Source organism: Staurois parvus, unplaced genomic scaffold (assembly GCF_062004578.1).
Source record: "Staurois parvus isolate SC_StPar_1 unplaced genomic scaffold, SC_StPar_1.0 ptg000618l, whole genome shotgun sequence".
Taxonomy (NCBI): Eukaryota; Metazoa; Chordata; class Amphibia; order Anura; family Ranidae; genus Staurois; species Staurois parvus.
This window is the reverse complement of record NW_028318414.1, coordinates 3,053,032-3,073,653: the sequence shown is the minus strand read 5'-3', so window position 1 is coordinate 3,073,653 and position 20,622 is coordinate 3,053,032. Positions and strand designations below refer to the sequence as shown.

The following is a 20,622-nucleotide window of genomic DNA, read 5'->3' as shown; positions in this document are numbered from 1 at the left end:
TGATCCATGTACAGGACAAAATGAATGGGGCCATGTATCGTGAGATTGTGAGTGCAAACCTCCTTCCAGCAGCAAGGGCATTGAAGATGAAACATGGCTGGGTCTTCCAACAGGACAATGATCCCAACCAAACCACTCGGGCAATGAAGGAGTGGCTTCGTAAGAAGCATTTTAAGGTCCTGGAGTGGCCTAGCCAGTCTCCAGATCTCAACCCCATAGAAAACCTTTGGAGGGAGTTGAAAGTCCGTGTTGCCCAGCGACAGCCCCAAAACATCACTGCTCTAGAGAAGATCTGCATGGAGGAATGGGCCAACATACCAGCAACAGTGTGTGCCAACCTTGTGAAGACTTACAGGAAACGTTTGACCTCTGTCATTGCCACCAAAGGATATATAACAAAGTATTGAGATGAACTTTTGATATTGACCAAATACTTATTTTCCACCATAATTTGCAAATAAATTCTTTCCAAATCAGCCAATGTGATTGTCTGGATTTTTTTTCTCATTTTGTGTCTCATAGTTGAGGTCTACCTATGATGCCAATTACAGGCCTCTCTCATCTTTTTAAGTGGGAGAACTTGCACAATTGGTGGCTGACTAAATACTTTTTTGCCCCACTGTACGTGTGTTTGAACTGTGGGGTGCACACACTAAAGCAATAGGCTGAGCACAACTATGCTATCATTGGATAGTGAATGGTAAAGCAGCACAGTGAAGAGCTCATCTCTCTCTCACTCTGCTTTCTCTTTCTATCAGCATGCTTCTTGTCAGTTCCTTGTACTGCTTCTTCCTCTCACATGACATGGCTGTCATATGGAAACTGCAAGAGGCTGGTACCAAATCAAATTTAGGTATGTACATAAGCTGTTTGCATTTCCAAAATACATTTAATGATGATAATTAATTAACTTGAACTAACTTGTGCATTTTATGTCTGCTAGCATCTAGCTTTAAAGCAATTTTTTTGACCTGCAAAAGATGACTCCTAATACTCAACTCTCCAGCAGTATGAACTTTGCTATCTTTAACTAGTTGCCGACCGCAGATAGCCGAATGACAGCTGCACTGCGGCTGGACAGTTCTGGGTGGATGTTATATGATGTCCTCCCAGAACCCCAAATATATTGCCATATATTTGAAATGCTACAGTTTTTGCCTTATTCAATATGTATATATACTGCATTTTGAAATGCGTTTTTATTACAAAATATATGAAAAATATTTTTAAAAATACATTTCAAATATACTGTATGTCTTTAAAAACACAAATCTACATTTTTGGAATGAATTTACAACTATATGTAAAAATATATGTTAAAATGACTTCTTATATGTTAAAAAAAATCTGAATAATATATTTAAAAATATATATTTTTTAAAAATATATTCTTCAAATTTTTTTTTACATATAAAAAAGTTATTTTAGCATATATTTGTAAATGCATTCCAAAACTGTAGATTTGTATTTTTAAAGACATACAGTATATTTGAATTTTTTTTTTTTTCAATAAAAACGCATTTCAACATGCAGTATACACACATATATATATATATATATATATATATATATATATATATTTTTTAAATATATTGAATATGGCCAAAATTGTAGCATTTCAAATATAAAGCAATATACTTGGAAAGAATATTTTTAAAATAAATTTCAGATATATTTTTCTTCCATATGGGAAGTAATGAAATGAAAAATACAAATTACTATTTTGTGTATTTTTTTTTTTTTTGGAGTATTTTGCTGTTTAAGGTTTTTAGACAATAGGAAAAAATATGGAGTACAAAATAAAAACAAGAACAAATTACAAAGTACAAAATAGAAATACATTTTTAAAAGACGTACTATACGCATACACTTAAGTTACTATTTATCACATTATGTGTGATCATGATCAGTAACGTGTCGTGATTAAAAAAAAAAAAAAAATGAGGGTATTTTGTGTTTTCGTCTTAGACAATAGGGAAAAATGTTGACAGTACATTTGGTTTTTCATTCTTTTTTATATTTATCTGCAGTTGTATGTTTAAAACATTTTTAAAAATCGACAGTTGTCCAGTGTCTCTTTAAATTTTTTAAGTTGCTATTCTTTTCTATTGCTAAATAAATTAAAACTCATAAAATCTCAAAATAATCCCCCCAAAACCCAAAATTACTCGGAACACACAATAAAAACACTGAGTCCGGGTTCACACTGATGTGATTGTGATTTGCACAGGAACCACAGTGCATTCCTGTGCAAATCACATGCGATTTCTATGAAGTGCAATTTGGGCCATACATTTTGTATGGCTCAAATTGCACTTCATCCGCTCCAAAATAATGCAGGACCCTTTTTTTGTCCGCGCCAGAATCGGATCGCATGGGTGTTTACACTCATGCAATCCGATACTGCACATCACACCGCATTTTGAAAACCGATTTTGGGGTGTTAATTAAATTACACACCCACAGCAGTTCAAATGAATGGGATGCGATTGTGATGCTGAATTCCACACCACATCAGTGTGAACCCAGGCTGAAGGGAAATTTAAAGCCCTTCAAAAAAATAAAAACCACCCTACACCCACATAATTTCACCTTTCTCATCAACTCCAGGGCAAAGAACAAACAGTAGATTTTGCTGAAATTTTGCAATGCAAAATTCGCCAATTTTGCTGATGACTAGATTGTATACAGTAAATGGTAATACATCCCTGATAGACTTTTAAGTATGTTGAAACGTCGTCTGTTGGTCTTATTTTTGAAGCAGAATATTTTCACCCAGTATATCTTTGTTTATGCTCTGCTTTGTTTATAACAATTGATCTATGTACACCATGTCTGTTTCCAACACCACAATTGTAACATTAACAACACTTTATGATATGAGGAGGACAAGAATCATTCTACCTGCTGTGTGATTGTTTCCCAAGGTCCATGGAGAAGTCGAGGTTTATAGCAGCCATGAACTCTGTCCCATATTTCTTCGAGTGTTAGAGGTCTTCCATCTACATGAATCGAACAAGAGAGGAAGACACTGTGATAAGCTGACATCATGAAAATAACATACAATACTTCATTTGTATAGGATTTTTACAGGACCTATAATGCAGCCAACTACTACTAATAGCTAGATATGGCTGCATAACATCTCTGCTACTTGCATCTAGAACACAACGCCATTGTAATCTCAGAAGGGCTACAGTCCTTTCTATAAAAAAAAAAGATATACGGGTGGAACATGTAACATGTTCCAAAAGTGAATTTAGCCTTTAAAAGAAAACAATGCATCAGTGTAAAAATGTTATGCCTATAGGTTAGGAAAGGGGTCTCCAAACTTTCCAAAAAAAGGGCCTGTTTACTGTCCTTCAGACTTTAAGGGGTCCGGATTGTGGCCAGTGGGGGTTGGAAAAGTCTCAAGCCCAACATTAGTGAGAGTAAACAAGGTCTCAGGTGTGGTGTTTAGTTGCATAGTGCCTGTGGTCAGTAGGAGGAGGAGTAGTAGTGCCCCATTATTGCTGTCACTGGAAGGAATATTGGCACATCATTGATGTTAGTGGATGGAAAAGGGCCCCATCATTGATATTAGTGGGAAGAATAGTGTCCCATTGCTGGTGTCAGTTGGGGAAATTATGCCCCACTTTTGGTGTCAGTGTTAGGAATAGTGCCCCAAGGGCTGGATAAAGGCTAGCAAAGGGCCGCATCCAGCCCTCAGGACGCAGTTTGGAGATCACTGGGTTAGGATCATATATGCAATACTTGCGTAATGTACTTAAAAGGCCACAGCATCCCATTCATGTGAATGGGCTTCTGTACCAAAATATGTACAATATTAAAAAAAATCAGATTTGGGATTGAGGGCAGAAGCAACACAATTCCAAATTGCATTGCAATCATGGCAAAATGTATGCATGTGTGCCATTGATTTTTAATGACACCTCAAATGCGGTGCAGTTTTGATACGATTTTCATGCAATTTATTGCACGTCAGTCACAGAAAACCGCATTGTGTGAAGCTTGTCACCCAAACAAAGCTCCTGTTCCTTTCTGGGCACCAAGCCTTTTGTGGAGCGGTTTGCCATGATTGACGCATTATTCTATTGCATGACAATTGCTACCAAACCACACCGCGTTTGAGGTGCCTTTACAAATCAGTAGCATACAAACATACTTGGCCAGCGCAATTTGGAATTCTAGACAGAATCGTGGTGATCCCAAATAGCCAGATGTGATCAGGGCCTACATTCAGGTGCTAAATATCTCCAAACATAAATATTTAACTCATTGAGTATTGCATGTTTTTTTTTTTCTTTTAAAGTGGTTGTAAGCCTTAGGCATTAAATATGAACAAAGCATGTCCCTCTATAATGTGTACTTGACTCAGTCCAAAACACTAGGTGTAATTTCTTTCTGCTGCCTCATTCCTCTGCTATCGGCATGAATCACTTCTGATGCGTTTTCCTGACACCAAGAGAAAAATGGTGACAGAGGAGGAGCATCCAGCAGATCGACAGCCTCATATTTGTTCCTGTGTGCTGTGTGAAGGGGGGGTGTCCCTTCCCTTCAATCAGATCTCTTGTACAGTGTGTAACTTCAGCTCCCCGCCTACAGCTTTTCAGAGCTGAGAGATCCTGTGTAAATTCTGTACTTTGAATGGATGTAGGGAACAGAAACCTATAGATAAAACAGGTACAACTTATGTAAGATGATTTGTTTCATCTCTGTGTATCACCTGAGCCTAGTCACTTCACTGGGTATATGTGAGGGTTTACAACCACTTTAAGGCACAAATTCATGCAGTAAGTTGACCCTGTCGTGTGCTGTAACCAGCTCCTCCTGGAGATAAAAGTAAATGCAGTAAAAAACAAAACTATATCCCATCCCTGCCCTCATCCTCCACATCAAATCATCAAATAGAATGTAATAGATTAGAGAATAATGGCAATTCAGAGCACATGTGCCAAGCTAAAAGACGCATTTTCCCCTTGCCCATTCAAGTCAAAGTGACAAGGTCTCTGGAAAGGTCCCCTTCCCCCATGCACCCACTAATAATCAATTAGCCAGCTCCCCTAGATGCCCCTTCCTCCCACTGGTATCCAATGTTTCCAGGTATAGGGGAGCATGTGACCTCCTACCCTGTAACAATGCTAAGGCCTAGCAGCCAATTGTTAGTCCCCGGCACTGTCACATGACCATGACAGTGACATGACTTCTCCTCCTGGTTGCTGACAATGGAAAGGTTAGTGCCGACCATGGAAGATGAAGTACAGACAAGGAAGCCTAGGGGATAGAGAGGGGCACTGTCATTTTGCACTGGATGGACAAGGCGGCAAAGTCTTTTTAAAGGGTAACTTCCCTTTCGTGGGAAAAAAAATTAGCAAATAAAATAAAAATAATATAGTGTATACAACTGCAACACAAGTCATGTTGTAATTGAATCTTATTAAAAATTACCTTTCCTTTTCAAACTGCAGTGCTATTATTTTCTTTAAAATGCAATGCAATATGGCTATCTGGAGGCATTCTGTACACAGATGGTGTACAGAACACCCCCTGAAAATGTCCTGCTTGTGTTATTGGCTTACTAATTTTCCCAGAAGTCTGCACTGAGGTACAAATCAGATTTTAAGCATCCCCTGCAACAAAAATTTAATTTTTTGGTGAGATACTATCAAAGGGAAATCATGTCTAGAGTGATGCAAACCATGCAGTTTTTCTCATTAGAACCCTGCAGATGCAGCAGCTGATTGATAATTATAAAACCACTCCCATACAGATTCACTCTGCACATGGACACAGAGAAACAATCAGCTATTTCTTCAGAATAACAAAAGGTAGGAATCTGCAACAAATTTTGTTAAAATCCCTGCAATGTACATAGATCACTCAGAGGGGAATGTTTTTTTCTCAACAATTCCATCTTTCAAAGTGGACCTATTTAGTGATAAGGGTTGTGGATAAGGGGTACCCCCAGGCCAGCATGGGCAGGGAAGGTAATCAGCATGGTGGGGGGGGGGGGATTACTGTAACCAATACCCTGTATGGGTCTCTCATCAGCAGCTGAAAGCTGGCTTTTTCTCCTCACCCACTGCCTTTCAGCTGCTGCTGAGATAGCAATTTTGGAGATTGGTTCCAGTAAAGCCCCCCCCCCCCCCAATCACACCCATCACCCTCCCTGTACACCAGTACACCAGATGCTTCCCCCTTCTGCCCAGGTTCCCCTGTGTGCCCCCACCCCTTCTTCCCTTCTCTCCTTCCCACCGGCAGCTGCAAGCACACAATAGAATCCTTCAGGATGGAGAGTGGGGGAAGGGTCCGGTAAATATGTCACATTAACCAGCCCCTTCCTTTCCTGAATGAGCACAATAAGTGATGGGTACCAATCACTCACTGTGTTTATTCATAACATTGGCTGTATGGGGCCCCATGGTTCCTAACAGCAGCCCTGGTTCTGTGTAGCATTCTCCAGAGAGCCCAGGGCAGCTTGATGATACTTATAAGAAGGGGGTCAAATGCTGCTGAACCTGGAACGTGCACATTTCCTTTCACATTACTGTCAGAGCCCTGCAGGGTATATAGGTTGTCTGGCACTAAGCAGGCTGTAGAAGTGACAGCACCAGATTATTTTTATCTGACCTTAGCGTGTTTATTTTAGCTGAACTTTTTACATTATTACTGACATGGAGGAGGGATGGGGGATCTTTTTATTAAACTACAATGAATACTCAGATTCTATTAGATATGTGTTTTGAATAACAGGGATACTGTTGGGTAAAGCCACCTGTAGCGCCCTCCAGGTTCAGGTAGCTGGCTCTGTTGTTTTGGGGGTTTTTTTACACAGAGGCTGGGTAGTAGCTTAGAATAAGTCAGTCTGGGACTGTGGCAGGAGTTCACCACAGTACAGGCTGGGAGGCTCTACAGATCAAGGCTTCTGGAGCCCTCCCACCCTTCCAGAAACTTAGAGAACTTTCTAGAAAAATGGCAGAGGAGGGGAGGAGACCCAGATCTGCATGTTTGAGGGACCTTGGCCAATCCCCAGGTAGGAAGCTGGGTATAGTGACCAAGGACAACCCCTAAATGTGTCAGAGCCTGGGAAAAGGCGTTGCGAGTCAGATGGGAGATGCATTGAGAGGAAGACTGGAGTGTGAAGCCTTGGAGAGGGGGACCCAGGGAGGGGAGCCTACCTACAGGCTGTTGCTGGACAGGAGGATCTCCACTGTACCACCGTCTCTATGGGAGGACATCCTGAGAAGCAGGGAAGGAGCCAGCCCAGCAAAAGGCCTGAAAGCAGCTACCAACCCACCAGGACAGGACAGTGTGAGTACTCTTACATCCCCTGGGCCAGATAATGGAAGAGGGCGGTCAGGTGCAAGATCCAACTAGTTCTTATCAGGGACTACTTCATTGCTAAATCTTGAAATCCCTTGCCCAGGAATACCTTATTATTTTATTACAGGCACTTATATAGCGCTGTCAATTTGCGCAGCGTTTTTACCCACACACACAACACACACATATATACAGCTGTGTTCAAAATAATAGCAGTCACACATCACTAACCTGATCAAACACTGTTTTTGGTAGAAATGATATTTCTACATGACAAATAATTTACTAGCAGGTGTAGTAGAGTAATAGAAATCCAACAGACCCAACAGTCATGACATGCATGCTGCTGATTCTGTGTAATTGAATCACTAATTGAAAGGGGCATGTTCAAAATAATAGCAGTGTGGAGTTCTATTAGTGAGGTCATTCATTCTTTGAAAAACAGGTGGCAATTATTGCCTTTATTTAAGGAAGGAAGGCAGCAAATGTTGTACATGCTGGTTACAGTGCATTTCTCTCTGAAATTCTGAGGAAAATGGGTCGTTCCAGACATTGTTCAGAAGAACAGCGTACCTTGATTAAAAAGTTGATTGGAGAGGGGAAAACATATAAAGAAGTGCAGAAAATGATAGGCTGCTCAGCTAAAATGATCGCAAATGCTTTAAAATGGCAACCAAAACCTGAAAGACGTGGAAGAAAGCGAAAAACTACCATTCGAATGGATAGACAAATAGCCAAAATGGCAAGGACCAAAAATCAGCCAAAAGCCAAGCTATCTGCAAGAAGCCCCCGCAAAGTCCCACTGTTGAAAAAAAGACATGTGCTGAAGAGGTTACAATTTGCCAAAGAGCACATTGACTGGCCTAAAGAGAAATGGCGCAACATTTTGTAGACTGATGAAAGTAAGATTGTTCTTTTTGGGTCTAGTGGTCGGAGACAGTTTGTCAGACGACCCCCAAACACTGAATTCAAGCCACAGTACACTGTGAAGACAGTGAAGCATGGTTGCGCAAGCATCATGATATGGGGATGTTTCTCATACTACGGTGTTGGGCCTATTTATCGCATACCAGGGATCATGGATCAGTTTGAATACATCAGAATACTTGAAGAGGTCATGCTGCCTTATGCGAAAGAGGAAATGCCCTTGAAATGGGTGTTCCAACAAGACAACGGCCCCAAACACACCAGTAAACGTGCAACATCTTGGTTCCAGACCAACAAGATTGATGTCATGGAGTGGCCAGCCCAAACCCCGGATCTTAATCCAATAGAAAACTTGTGGGGTGACATCAAAAATGCAGTTTCTGAGGCAAAATCAAGAAATAGAGAACTGTGTAATGTGGTCCAATCATCCTGGGCTGGAATACCTGTTCACAGGTGCCAGACGTTGGTTGACTCCATGCAACACAGATGTACAGCAGTTCTCAGAAACAGTGGTTATACAACTAAATATTAATTCAGTGATTCAAAGGAAAGCAAAATCTTCAAACAGTCTAATATTCACTTTTCTTCAATTTTTTTAGAGGAACAACACAAATTTGATATATTTTTCTTCATGTTTTGATTTGGAATAAAATGTGTAGTGTTCCCAATGCATTTGTGTGTATGGAAATAAAAGTTATTAGAAGGATTTTGAGCTTTATTCACTATTTTCAACACACTGCTATTATTTTGAACAAAACTGTATATATTGTACATTCACATCAGTCCCTAACCCTCAAGGGGCGTACAATCTAAGGTCTCTAACTCACATTCATACATACACATACTAAGGCCAATTTAGACAGGATCCAATTAACCTACCAGCATTTCTTTGGAGTGTGAAAGGAAGCTGGAGTACCCAGAGGAAACCCACACAGGCACAGGGAGAACATGCAAACTCCAGACAGGTGGTGCCATGGTTGGGATTTGAACCAGCAACCCTAGTACTGCCTGGCGGAAGTGCTAACCATTTAGCCGCTGAGCAGCCAGGTGAAGAGGACGGATTCATTTGGGGTCTGAGGAGGTATACCAAAGGGGGCTTTAGAGCTCTCTAAAAGAGACAGTGCTATTTGCTATTTTCAGATCCACATCTTTTTTGTACAGTGTACAGGTTGATAAGATGTTTGTCCTCAAGTTTACAGTTCCTTGGGCATCCCATATACCCCTAGACCCCATCCAAGTTGTTACCCCCTTAATAAAAACAACTAAAAAAAACAGCTCAAGGACTGTTTACTGACTACAAGTGTGGAAAAATGTGTGTTGCCTGGCTGTGCAGAGCTTAAGGGGACAAAAAAAATTCAGCGGCCCTCAAGAGGGTAGTGCTACACATCATTTACAAGATCCAAGCTTCCCTGGTCTCAGAGACCTTGACACATGGGCACAGCAGCATACAAGCTCAAAAGGATGCCCTTACATCAGGGGTCTCCAAACTTTCTAAACAAAGGGCCACTTTATTGTCCTTCAGAATTAAGAAGGGCCGGACTATTGGGAATAGAAAAGGTCATGACTTATGTGGAATAAACAATGTCCCGTCTTTGGTGTCAGTGGGAGGAATAGAGCCCCATCATTGGGACCTCTTGTTGGTGTCTGAAAGGAATTGTACCCCATTGGGAGGAATTGTGACCCGTCATTGGGAGTTATTCTGCCCCTTCATTGGTGTCAGAGGAGGGAAATATGCCCCATTTTTGCTATCAGTGGAGAAAAATAGTACCCCAAGGGCCAGATAAAAGTAAACAAAGGGCTGCATCTGGCCACGTGCTGCAGTTTGGAGACCACTGCCTCACATTGATGAAAAGTTCTGAGGTCATTGGACCAAAACCGCACTTTCCTGGTGTGCTGATTTAAGGATCTGCATTGACATGCAGAAGTCTCTGTGCTAGACTCCATTCATCATAGAAATCAATGGATTCTCACAGACAATCATGGATAGGTGTCAAAGTCAGCACAGGATGGGAGTCCTGAAGTTCTTACTTTATATACCCCAGTAAGGGTTTTGAAAGTCTGTATAGTATCAAGTATCAGACATCTGCTAAACTCTGAATTATTAGCTGTTCCTACAGTCAGGAAACTAATAATAATTGCAGAATAATTATATTTGGAACTGTTAAGGCCTTCTTTACTGCAATCCATACCAATATCATTCAGACCTTTCTTCTTCTTTAAAGTAAAGGCTGAAAGTTTTTTACTTTCTGTGTGCTGCTCCCCTCACAGCCCCCCAATACTCACCTGAGCCCCCAATTACAGCCAGTAAGCCAATGAGGAGAGAGCGGGGCTTGGCTTGCTATTGGGGACACTGGTCAAGGGGGAGGAACCAGGAGCGCCAGCGGCGAACCTGAGAAGAGGATCGGGGCTTATTCTTTCATTGTATTTATGTTTAATTCGTACGTAGATCAAAGGTGAAAAAACACAATAATACTAAATACAAAGACATCACTTAAAAACCTTATAATATATATTAACCCCTTATAAGCCCTTAGTTATTCATTTTCTGCTTTTCCTAATCATTATTATTTTTTTTTTGCTTTCATTATTTTGTTTGTTACTTTTTTTAGTTGTGCATAAAAAGAAAATGCACAATATTTAAAAAAAAAAGGATTTTGCCATGCTTTCTAACAGAAACATCATTTTTGGGGTCATTTAAACAGTACACATTTTAGAATAAAATGTATACTACTTATTTATAGTAAAAATAAAAAGCTAATGAAATAATGGAGAGTGAGAGAAGCGTAAGCTGGATGTGACAGATGGTTTATCATGGACACATTTTGTCATAAAAATATGCTATTCAGGTGTTTACAGATTCATTATTATTCCAATGTTTATTTACTCAAAATATAGATGAATAAGTTTTATTCATTTTGCAGTGAGGATAATGAATATCACTCAGAAAAGAATGCATCATCATGTGTAGTCACCTCTAGATAATCTGTGATTCTTTAGACTGCACTCACACTGAGCTCTCTTAGTAGGTTTGCAGGCTTTTTTTTTTTTGCACTTGTACAGTCATTTTTGCAGGCATCTGAGGCTTGGACTTTTTAAAAATATCTTTAGCAAAAGCAAGGCTAGTTGCTACAAAAAATGCGCTGTGTGTGTTTTCGCACTTATTTAAACATTGTTCAGGCATTCTCATTTAATTCTATTGAGGCAGGAAATACTTGAAGCTTGTAGCTTTTTTCAGCTACAAGCTTTAAGCAACACCACACTCAGGTCTAAATCCAGCCATCTTTTTATTTTGTTTAGGATAGAACAGGTTAGACTTAGAACCTCTGTCGGACTGTCGCTACCATCAGCATAGCTCCCAACTGTCCCTCATTTGTAAGGGCTGGTCCTCTCTTGGAAGCAAATTCCTCTGCCCCTGTTTCTTCCTCATTTGTCCCTCTTTTAGGTCTCGAGGTACAGTATACTAGATGTGTCCAGAAAGTAAAGAGAATGATATTTTAAAAATAATTTTATTGAAAAATTTTACAATTGATCATTGTCAACCTTCAAAGTATGCACCTTTTGAGTGTACACAATGCTCCCAGTGATTCTGTTCTTCATTGTATCCCTGGAAGTCTTCAAGTGGGATGGTGTTCAGAGCCTGCGTAGCGGCTCTTTGGACGTTATCCACACCACCAAAATAGTGTCCCTTCAAACCCTTCTTCATCTTTGGGAATATGAAAAAGTCACAAGGAGCCAAGTTGGGGCTCTAGGGTGGAAGGGGACACACCGTGATGTGTTTTTCAGCCAAAAACTCTCCGACAGCCAAAGCACTGTGACTCAGTACGTTGTCGTGATGAAGGATCTAAACGGGCCAACAGGTCTTGGCAAACGGGTTAACATTGTTCCTTCTGATCAAGTGACAAGCTCTTTGGAACAAGTGTTGCACACACTTTTCTCATGTTCAAATCCTGAGTCACGACTTCATGAACAATTGACTTTGGACCGAAACATGACATCCCAGAGGTGTTGGATTGGATTTAGGTCATGCAAGCGTGGGGGCCATTCAATGGTATCAATTCCTTCATCCGCCAGGAACTGCTTGGATACTTTTGCCACATGAGGCCAGGCATTGTCGTGCAACAGGAGGAACCCAGGACCCACTGCACCAGTGTAGGGTTTGACAATGGGTCCAATGATTTCATCCTGATACCTAATGGCAGTCAGGGTGCCATTGTCTAGCCTGTAGAGGTCTGTGCGTCCCTCTATAGATATGCCTCCCCAGTCCATCACTGACCCACCATCAAAACGGTCATGCTGAACAATGTTACAGGCTGCATAATGTTCTCCACGGCCTCTCCAGACCCTTTCTGGATAGACTTTTCATGGATGGACTTATTGCACAAGTGACAACCTATCACAGTACCATGCTTGAATTCACTGAGCTCCTGAGAGCGACCTATTCTTTCACAAATGTTTGTAGAAGCAGTTTGCATGCCTAGGTGCTTGATTCTATACAGCTGTGGCCATGGAGGTGGTTGGAACTCCTGAATCAAATGATTTGGAGGGGTGTCCCAATACTTTTGGCAATATAGTGTGTATATGTATGTATGTACTGTATGTATGTACAGTGGGTATAGAAAAGAATCAGCCTGCTTTAAAATAATCACATTTTGTTGCTTTTCAGCTTGAAATGAAGACAGGCACAGTTTTTGTTTTATGTAGACAGGCACAAGTCAGGAGATGGATACAAAAACATTTCAAAGTCTTGATCATTGTCTAAAGCACAGTGAAGTCTACAGTATTAATAACCATTTCCCGCCCAGCCAATAGGAAAATGATGGCCAGACGGGACTCTCGTCAATCCGGGTGGGCATCATATGACATCCTTCCTGGACCACGCCTTGCGCGTGCCCGGAGGGCCACTCAGTGGCGAGATCTGTCACCGGATGTGTAGCTCGGACACAGCCGATGACAGATCTGTGTACCGGCCCATTGCCAGTACCATGTGACCTGCTGTGACCAATCACAGCAGATCACATGACAGTTGTAAACAATGAATGGCTTCCTTTCATGCCATCTATTGTATACAAGTGTGTCTAGCTGTGAATGGTCACAGTGATCACATGCACAGGCTAGGCCAATCACAGCCTGTGTCATGTGATTAGCCATGGCCAATCACAGCTAATCACAACAAAAAAACCTGAATGAATCAATTTCATTCAGTTAAATGCTTGGTTATAGCAAAGAAATAATTTGCCATAAGCAATCAAATTGTGTAAAAAAAAAAAAAATACTGATCACTTCCCCAAAGTAGTACAATGTTACTATGGTACCATTATACTACTTTGGTCATAGTGTAATATGAAAAAAAAAATCTTAAAAAAAGAGAAAAAAAGTCAAAAAATAATACTAAAATAAAAAAAAAATGAAAATAAATTATCAATTTTGTTTTCGTGCTGTCACCAGTCAGTGTCCCTGATCACCACCACACAAGTTATATAATGACACTGTACTGCACTGGTGAGAGTATGTAAAAAAAACAAATAGTGAAAATATATTTTTTAATTTCTTCATTTTCCAAAAAATTATGACAAAGAATTACAACTTCAAAAAACTCGCTATGCCTCTTATGAAATACGTCAGACTGTCTACTTTGCAAAAAGGGGTCATTTGGGGGATATCTGTAGTGTTCTGACATTTTTGGGCCTCAAGAAATTAGATTGGCTGTTAGTACTTCAGGATTGATTAATTTTCAGATACTGTATATCCCATAGTTTGCGAACTCTATAACTTTCCTACAGACTAAATAATAAATACTGATTTGGGTTATTTTCACTAAAGAAATGTAGCAGAAAACATTTTGGCCTAAATTTATGAAGAACAATTATTTATTTGCAAATGTCTATAACAGAAATAAAGAAAAACGTGGGTTTTTTTTTCAAAATGTTTGGTCTTTTTTTGTTAATTTAGCAAAAAATAAAAACCCCACAGGTGATTAAATACCACCAAAAGAAAGCTCTAGTTGAGTGAACAAAATTATAAAAATTTAGTTTGGGTACAGTGTTTCATGACTGCGCAATTGTCATTCAAATTGGGAGAGCGATGAAACCTGAAAATTGGCCTGGGCAGGAAGGGGGTAAAAGTGCCCAATATTGAAGTGGTTAAGAAGCAGAAGGTATTTAGTGCAACACAGACCCTCCCTGGATCAGGATGTCTCTCCAAAATGGATGAAAGAGCCAGGAGGAAACTGGTCAGAGAGGCTACCGAGGGTCCTACAGCAATTCTGAAGCAATCATCCAGCATTTAATACTGGGAAACAGCTCACTATCAGCTGTCTCTGAGTCACAAGAGCACAAAAGTAAATACACTCCTTTTACCACCAATAGAAGCATGACCAAAAAAATTCCTCCCTTGTCTACTCTCTACACTTGCCAGTCCAAGATCAGCTCCCTTTCTGTATGAGGGGCAGTTATTGTTAGTGTACATGGAGCAGCGATGTATCTGTTTGTTCTCCCTGCAAAGCAGGGAGAAAAAAAATCCCACAGCTAGTAGTAAAAGCAGCACACATTACATATTGTTAGGCACACAGTAAACCCTTTAACTGCCACTAGATTTGAACCCCTTACCAGCCAGTATCATTAGTGCAGTGACAGTGTATAGTATTAGCATACCTCCCAACTTTCTGAGATGGGAAGGAGGGACACCTATTAGCAAAAGTATGGAGGCACAGGACACACCCCCTGCCACAAAAAAAAATTGTTGGTTAAACCCACAGTTAGTTTTTTGACCACTACTATTCCTTTATATTGACTTTGGAAATTTTCAGATGCAGCAATTTAGAAATTGTATAAAAAGTTTAGCACTGTAAAATAATTTTGGATAAATAGTGCATTTTATATACAACTCTATAGATCAGACCAAAATGAGGGACAAATGATGAGGAAAGAGGTACAGGGGGTCTTTGTTCCAAATGAGGGACAGTCCCTCAAAATCAGGGACAGTTGGGAGCTCTCTGTACACTCTCTAGTTCAGGACCACCTCCCTCTCTGTCTACTCTCTCTACACCCACCAGTCCATCACCATCTCCTTTTCTAACTACTCTTTACACCCTTCAGTTTAGGATCCTCTTTCTGTCTGCCTACTCTGATCCTCTTTCCTCTTTCTGTCAACCTACTCTCTCTATACTCTCCAATCCAAGATCATCACCCTCTCTTTCTACACTTTTCAGTCCAGGATCATCTCCCTCTGTGCCTACCCTCTCTCTATACTCTCCAATCCAGAATCATCTCATTCTCTAGAAATAAATGCGAGTAATCAAGCGCTGGGTAAATAATAAATTAGCAGCTAGCATATGCGGGTGAAACTCAAGAACCCATGAACAGAATAAAAGCAAACATAAAATATGCAGCGCTGGTATGACTAGAAAACACAAATTCGTAAGTAAAGCTTAAATCACAATAATGACATAAATCCGTGCTGAATCCCAATATGGTGGACTAATTAAAGTGACACGTGCAATACAGTCATTAGATTCGTGGTGAAGAAAATCTGTGGCTCCTATGATAGTGGAAATGGATAAACCTTGCACTAACCAGATAGCGCAACTTAATGCGCATGGAGTATATAAGACCTACTCCTGGTTCTCTGGATGTGGAATACTGTGGAGGATCGATGTCATCAGCGGTGTGACCACCAGGTGTCATCCATCCGAATAGAGTATCCAACCTCCAGAAATGCCAATATCAGCCACCAGGGGGGGTCATGCAAATTGCCAAGACACAGAGGTACAGGTGTCACCTTCGAAACAAGGGCTCCCAGGGAATAAAGAGCCCAAGAGAAAGCCTCCAATAGTGTAGTATGTCTTTATTCCAAAATGACAACATATGAAGCATGAATCAGACTTACATCAAAATTCCAGTTTCAATATGGCCGCCGGCCGTTCCAAAATTGGCCCTGCAGTATGTGCACAATGGTCAGGGACACCTTTCTAATGCGTTTCGTGTTCAAACACTTTTTCTCTACACTTTCTAGTCCAGGATGATTTCCTTCTGTGTCTACTCTCTCTCCACTCTTCTGTCTAGAGTCATCTCCCTCTCCATCTAATCTCTACACGCTCCAAACCAGGACCATTTCCCTCTCTGCCTACTCTCTCTACACTCTCCAATCCAGAATCATCTCATTCTCTGCCTACTCTCTCTACACTTTCCAGTCCGGGATCATTTCCTTCTGTATCTGCTCTCTCTCCACTCTCCTGTCCAGGATCATCTTCCTCTCCATCTACTTTCTCTACACTCTCAAATCCAGAATCATCTCATTATCTGCCTATTTTGTCTACACTTTCCAGTCCAGGATCACTTCCTTCTGTGTATATTCCCTCTGCACTCTCCTGTCCAGGATCATCTCCCTCTCTGCCTACTCTCTCTATACTTTCCAATCCAGGATCATCTCCGTCTCTGTCTACTCCTTCCACTCTCCGAATTCCAGGATCATCTCCCTCTCTGCCTACTCCCTCTACACTATCAAATCCAGAATCATCTCATTATCTGCCTATTTTGTCTACACTTCCCAGTCCAGGATCATTTCCTTCTGGGTCTACTCCCTCTGCACTCTCCTATCCAGGATCATCTCCCTCTCCACCTACTCTCTCTATACTTTCCAATCCAGGATCATCTCCCTCTCCACCTACTCTCTCTATACTTTCCAATCCAGGATCATCTCCCTCTCCACCTACTCTCTCTATACTTTCCAATCCAGGATCATCTCCCTCTCTGTCTACTCCTTCCACTCTCCGAATTCCAGGATCATTTCCCTCTCCATCTACTCTCTACACCAGGGGTGGGCAAACTTTTTGACTTGAGGGCCGCAATGGGTTCATATATTGGACCCGGGGGCCGGACTAGCTGCTGGCCGGCCCAGCCACTACCATGCCATCCATAGTAAGTATAGTAATATTCCCCCATAGTAAGCATAGTAATTCATCCCCCATAGTAATTCATCCCCCATAGTAATTCATCCCCCATATAGTAATTCATCCCCCCTATAGTAATTCATTCCCCATATTAATTCATCCCCCATATTAATTCATCCCTCATATAGTAGTAGTAAGTAAGTAGCAAGTAGTAAGCCAAGTCCCCCCTGTGTCAATTTACTTACCTTTGCTCCGCGCGTTCTTCTCGCCGTGTTTCCGCGCCGTTCCGGTCTTCAGGGCGGACTGTGAGAGGAGTCTAGCTCCCCTCACGTTCGTCACGCTGCCCCGCCTACACACATCCTGACAGCCAATCACTGGCTATCAGGATGTGAGTGGCAGTGAGTCTGGCCAATCATTGCATTTGAGCACGCTGCCCTGGCTGTTTTTTTTTGTATCACGCTCCGCGGGCCGGATTAAAAGGTCCGCCGGGCCGTAGTTTGCCCATTGCTGCTCTACACTCTCCAATCCAGGATCATCTCCCTCTCCATCTGCTCTCCACACTCTCCAATCCAGGATCATCTTCCTCTCCATCTACTCTCCACACTCTCCAATCCAGGATCATTTCCCTCTCCATCTACTCTCTACACTCTCCAATCCAGGATCATCTCCCTCTCCATCTGCTCTCCACACTCTCCAATCCAGGATCATCTTCCTCTCCATCTACTTTCCACACTCTCCAATCCAGGATCATCTCCCTCTCCATCTACTCTCTACACTCTCCAATCCAGGATCATCTCCCTCTCTGCCTACTCTCTCTACAGTCCAAGATCATCAATATCTCTGCCTACTCTCTGGTCTTTGCCTATTTTCTACACCTTCCAGTCCAGGATCATCTCAAATTCTGTGTTTAACATACAATTTAGTGTCATTGTTGGTGTGGTGTGATGCACGTTTTTGCGCATCACACTGCTAACCTCTTTTTTTTCCTTATCTTTATTTGAAGTGTCACATAATGACACTTCATTCTTGTCACTGCATATCAGCAAAGTATGCTGCGCTGCTGTGCAGTGACATGTGGTGCCATCCAGTGTGCTGTAGAAAAACGCAGACATGCTGCATTTTTCTGCACTGCACATCACTCCAGTGTTGTGGTGTGAATGGGGCACACAAAAAATAACTTTTTTCTATATCCTATTGCAGTGACCTGCACGTTTGGAAAAACAGAAGTCTTTGCATATAGTGTGACCATGCCCACAGTCTGTCTGCCATGGATTATGTATCATGTTAACATCGACATCAACATTCTTTTTCTGACATTTACACTGCAATATTTTCTATATAGCTTCACTAGCTGACTTCCCTTGTTGCCTAAACTTTCCCTTTCACATAATGAGACAGGTGGTAGAAGTCTGAACTTATTTCTAAAAACTCACCCTACATCATTTGTTTGCTCCTGCACAACGGGAAACATGGTTTATTTCGCTTTTGATGTGAAATTGGCACTTGCCTTTACCTCAGCAGGTACATGTTTTACAAAATAAAATTCAAAGCCAGTCAGTCAGCACCTGTCATAACAAGGAGCTCTAACCATTTCTGTAAAGCAGGCTTGCTGCACCCTTTTGGCCTCCAGATGTCTATAATTAAATCTATGTGTAAACATTAATGTTGCGCATCTTCCACGGGGAGTCTCACTTGCCACACTGGAAAGGTGTAAGCTGGGAAGAAGCATAGCTTGCTGAGCTGTACAAGCAGTAAACAGACAGGAGGAACAATTGCTGGACTGTACGGTAAGTGGAGCTGTTGGCACACAATAGACGGACAGGCGCAGGCTTCCGGGATCTACATACAAGCAGTCATGTCTCAACACCTCTGACTCCCCAATGCTGACAAGCTAAACAACTTGTTTTGTCTCAGGGAGCTTTTCAGTGATGATTAACTGCTTCTAGTGTATACTAATTATATGAAAGACTCCCACTTACATCAAATTGGAGCTTTCTACACTATTTTTTCACCCATTTTATTATGCTTTTAATTATTGAAAATTTTGTTCTGATTTACTATACATTGCGGTCTTTATCTGGCTGTTGGGGTAACAGCTTAATTGTTTTTTTTATAATTAACTCTTACCGTTTGTAGAGCGTAGAATCAGAAAGAAAGTTAGTATAATGGTATCTGTATTTGATAAATAATAAACAGGACATTTATACTGTAAATTGTTTTTGTTAGTATAACTAAAATACCATGTTAAAGGTCCTTGCACACAAATCTGATGTATGAACACCGGATCTACCTGGCAGAAAAAAAAAAAAAAAGAGTATGGTCTGTATATTGCACACAATTATATGCATATTTGTATGTATGACTTCTAGATTCTAGATCAGTGATGGCGAACCTTTCAGAGACTAAGTGCCCGAACTGCAACCCAAAACCCACTTATTTATCGCAAAGTGCCAACACTGCAATTAAACCTGAATACTGAGGTTTTAGTTTAGAAAAGCACCAGCACAAGGGGGCAAAGTTCCACTGACCACCAGCACAAGGGGGAAATGTTCCACTAACCACCAGCACAGAGGGGCAAAGCTCCACTGACCACCAGCACAAGGGGGCAAAGCTCCACTGACCACCAGCACAAGGGGGCAAAGCTCCACTGACCACCAGCACAAGGGGGCAAAGTTCTACTTACTACCAGCACAAGGGGGTAAAGTTCCACTGACCACCAGCACAAGGGGGCAAAGTTCCACTGACCACCAACACAAGGGGACAAAGTTCTACTGACCACCAACACAAGGAGGAAATATTCTACTAACCACCAGCACAGAAGGGCAAAGCTCCACTGACCACCAGCACAGAAGGGCAAAGCTCCACCATCAACACAAGGGGGCAAAGTTCCACTGACCACCAGCACAAGGGGGCAAAGTTCCACTGACCACCAGCACAAGGGGGCAAAGTTCCACTGACCACCAACACAAGGGGACAAAGGTCTACTGACCACCAGCACAAGGGGGAAATATTCCACTAACCACCAGCACAGAAGGGCAAAGTTCTACTGACCACCAGCACAAGGGGGCAAAGTTCCACTTACCACCAACACAAGGGGGCAAAGTTCCACTGACCACCAGCACAAGTGGGCAAAGTTACACTGACCACCAGCACAAGGGGGCAAAGTTCCACTGATCACCAGCACAAGGGGGCAAAGTTCCACTAACCACCAGCACAAGGGGGCAAAGTTCCACTGATCACCAGCACAAGGGGGCAAGGTTCCACTGATCACCAGCACAAGTAGGGAAAAGTTCCACTAACCACCAGCACAAGGGGGCAAAGTTCCACTAACCACCAGCACAAGGGGGCAAGGTTCCACTGACCACCTGCACAAGGGGGCAAAGTTCCACTGACCACCAGCACAGAGGGGCAAAGTTCCACTGACCACCAGCACAGAGGAGGAAAGTTCCACTGACCACCAGCACAAGGGGGCAAAGTTCCACTGA

General features: G+C 41.7%; 1 protein-coding gene across 2 annotated transcripts in view; it reads right to left on the bottom strand.

Annotated features, from left to right (window-relative positions):
• ATG10 (autophagy related 10) overlaps nt 1–20,622 on the bottom strand; it is a 224,877-nt gene that overhangs the window by 48,739 nt on the left and 155,516 nt on the right. For both annotated transcript variants that reach the window (XM_089693233.1, XM_089693234.1), the window contains one exon: nt 2,905–3,002. In XM_089693233.1, coding sequence (XP_089549359.1) covers nt 2,905–3,002 — 98 coding nt within the window. The remainder of the gene's footprint in view (nt 1–2,904; nt 3,003–20,622) is intronic.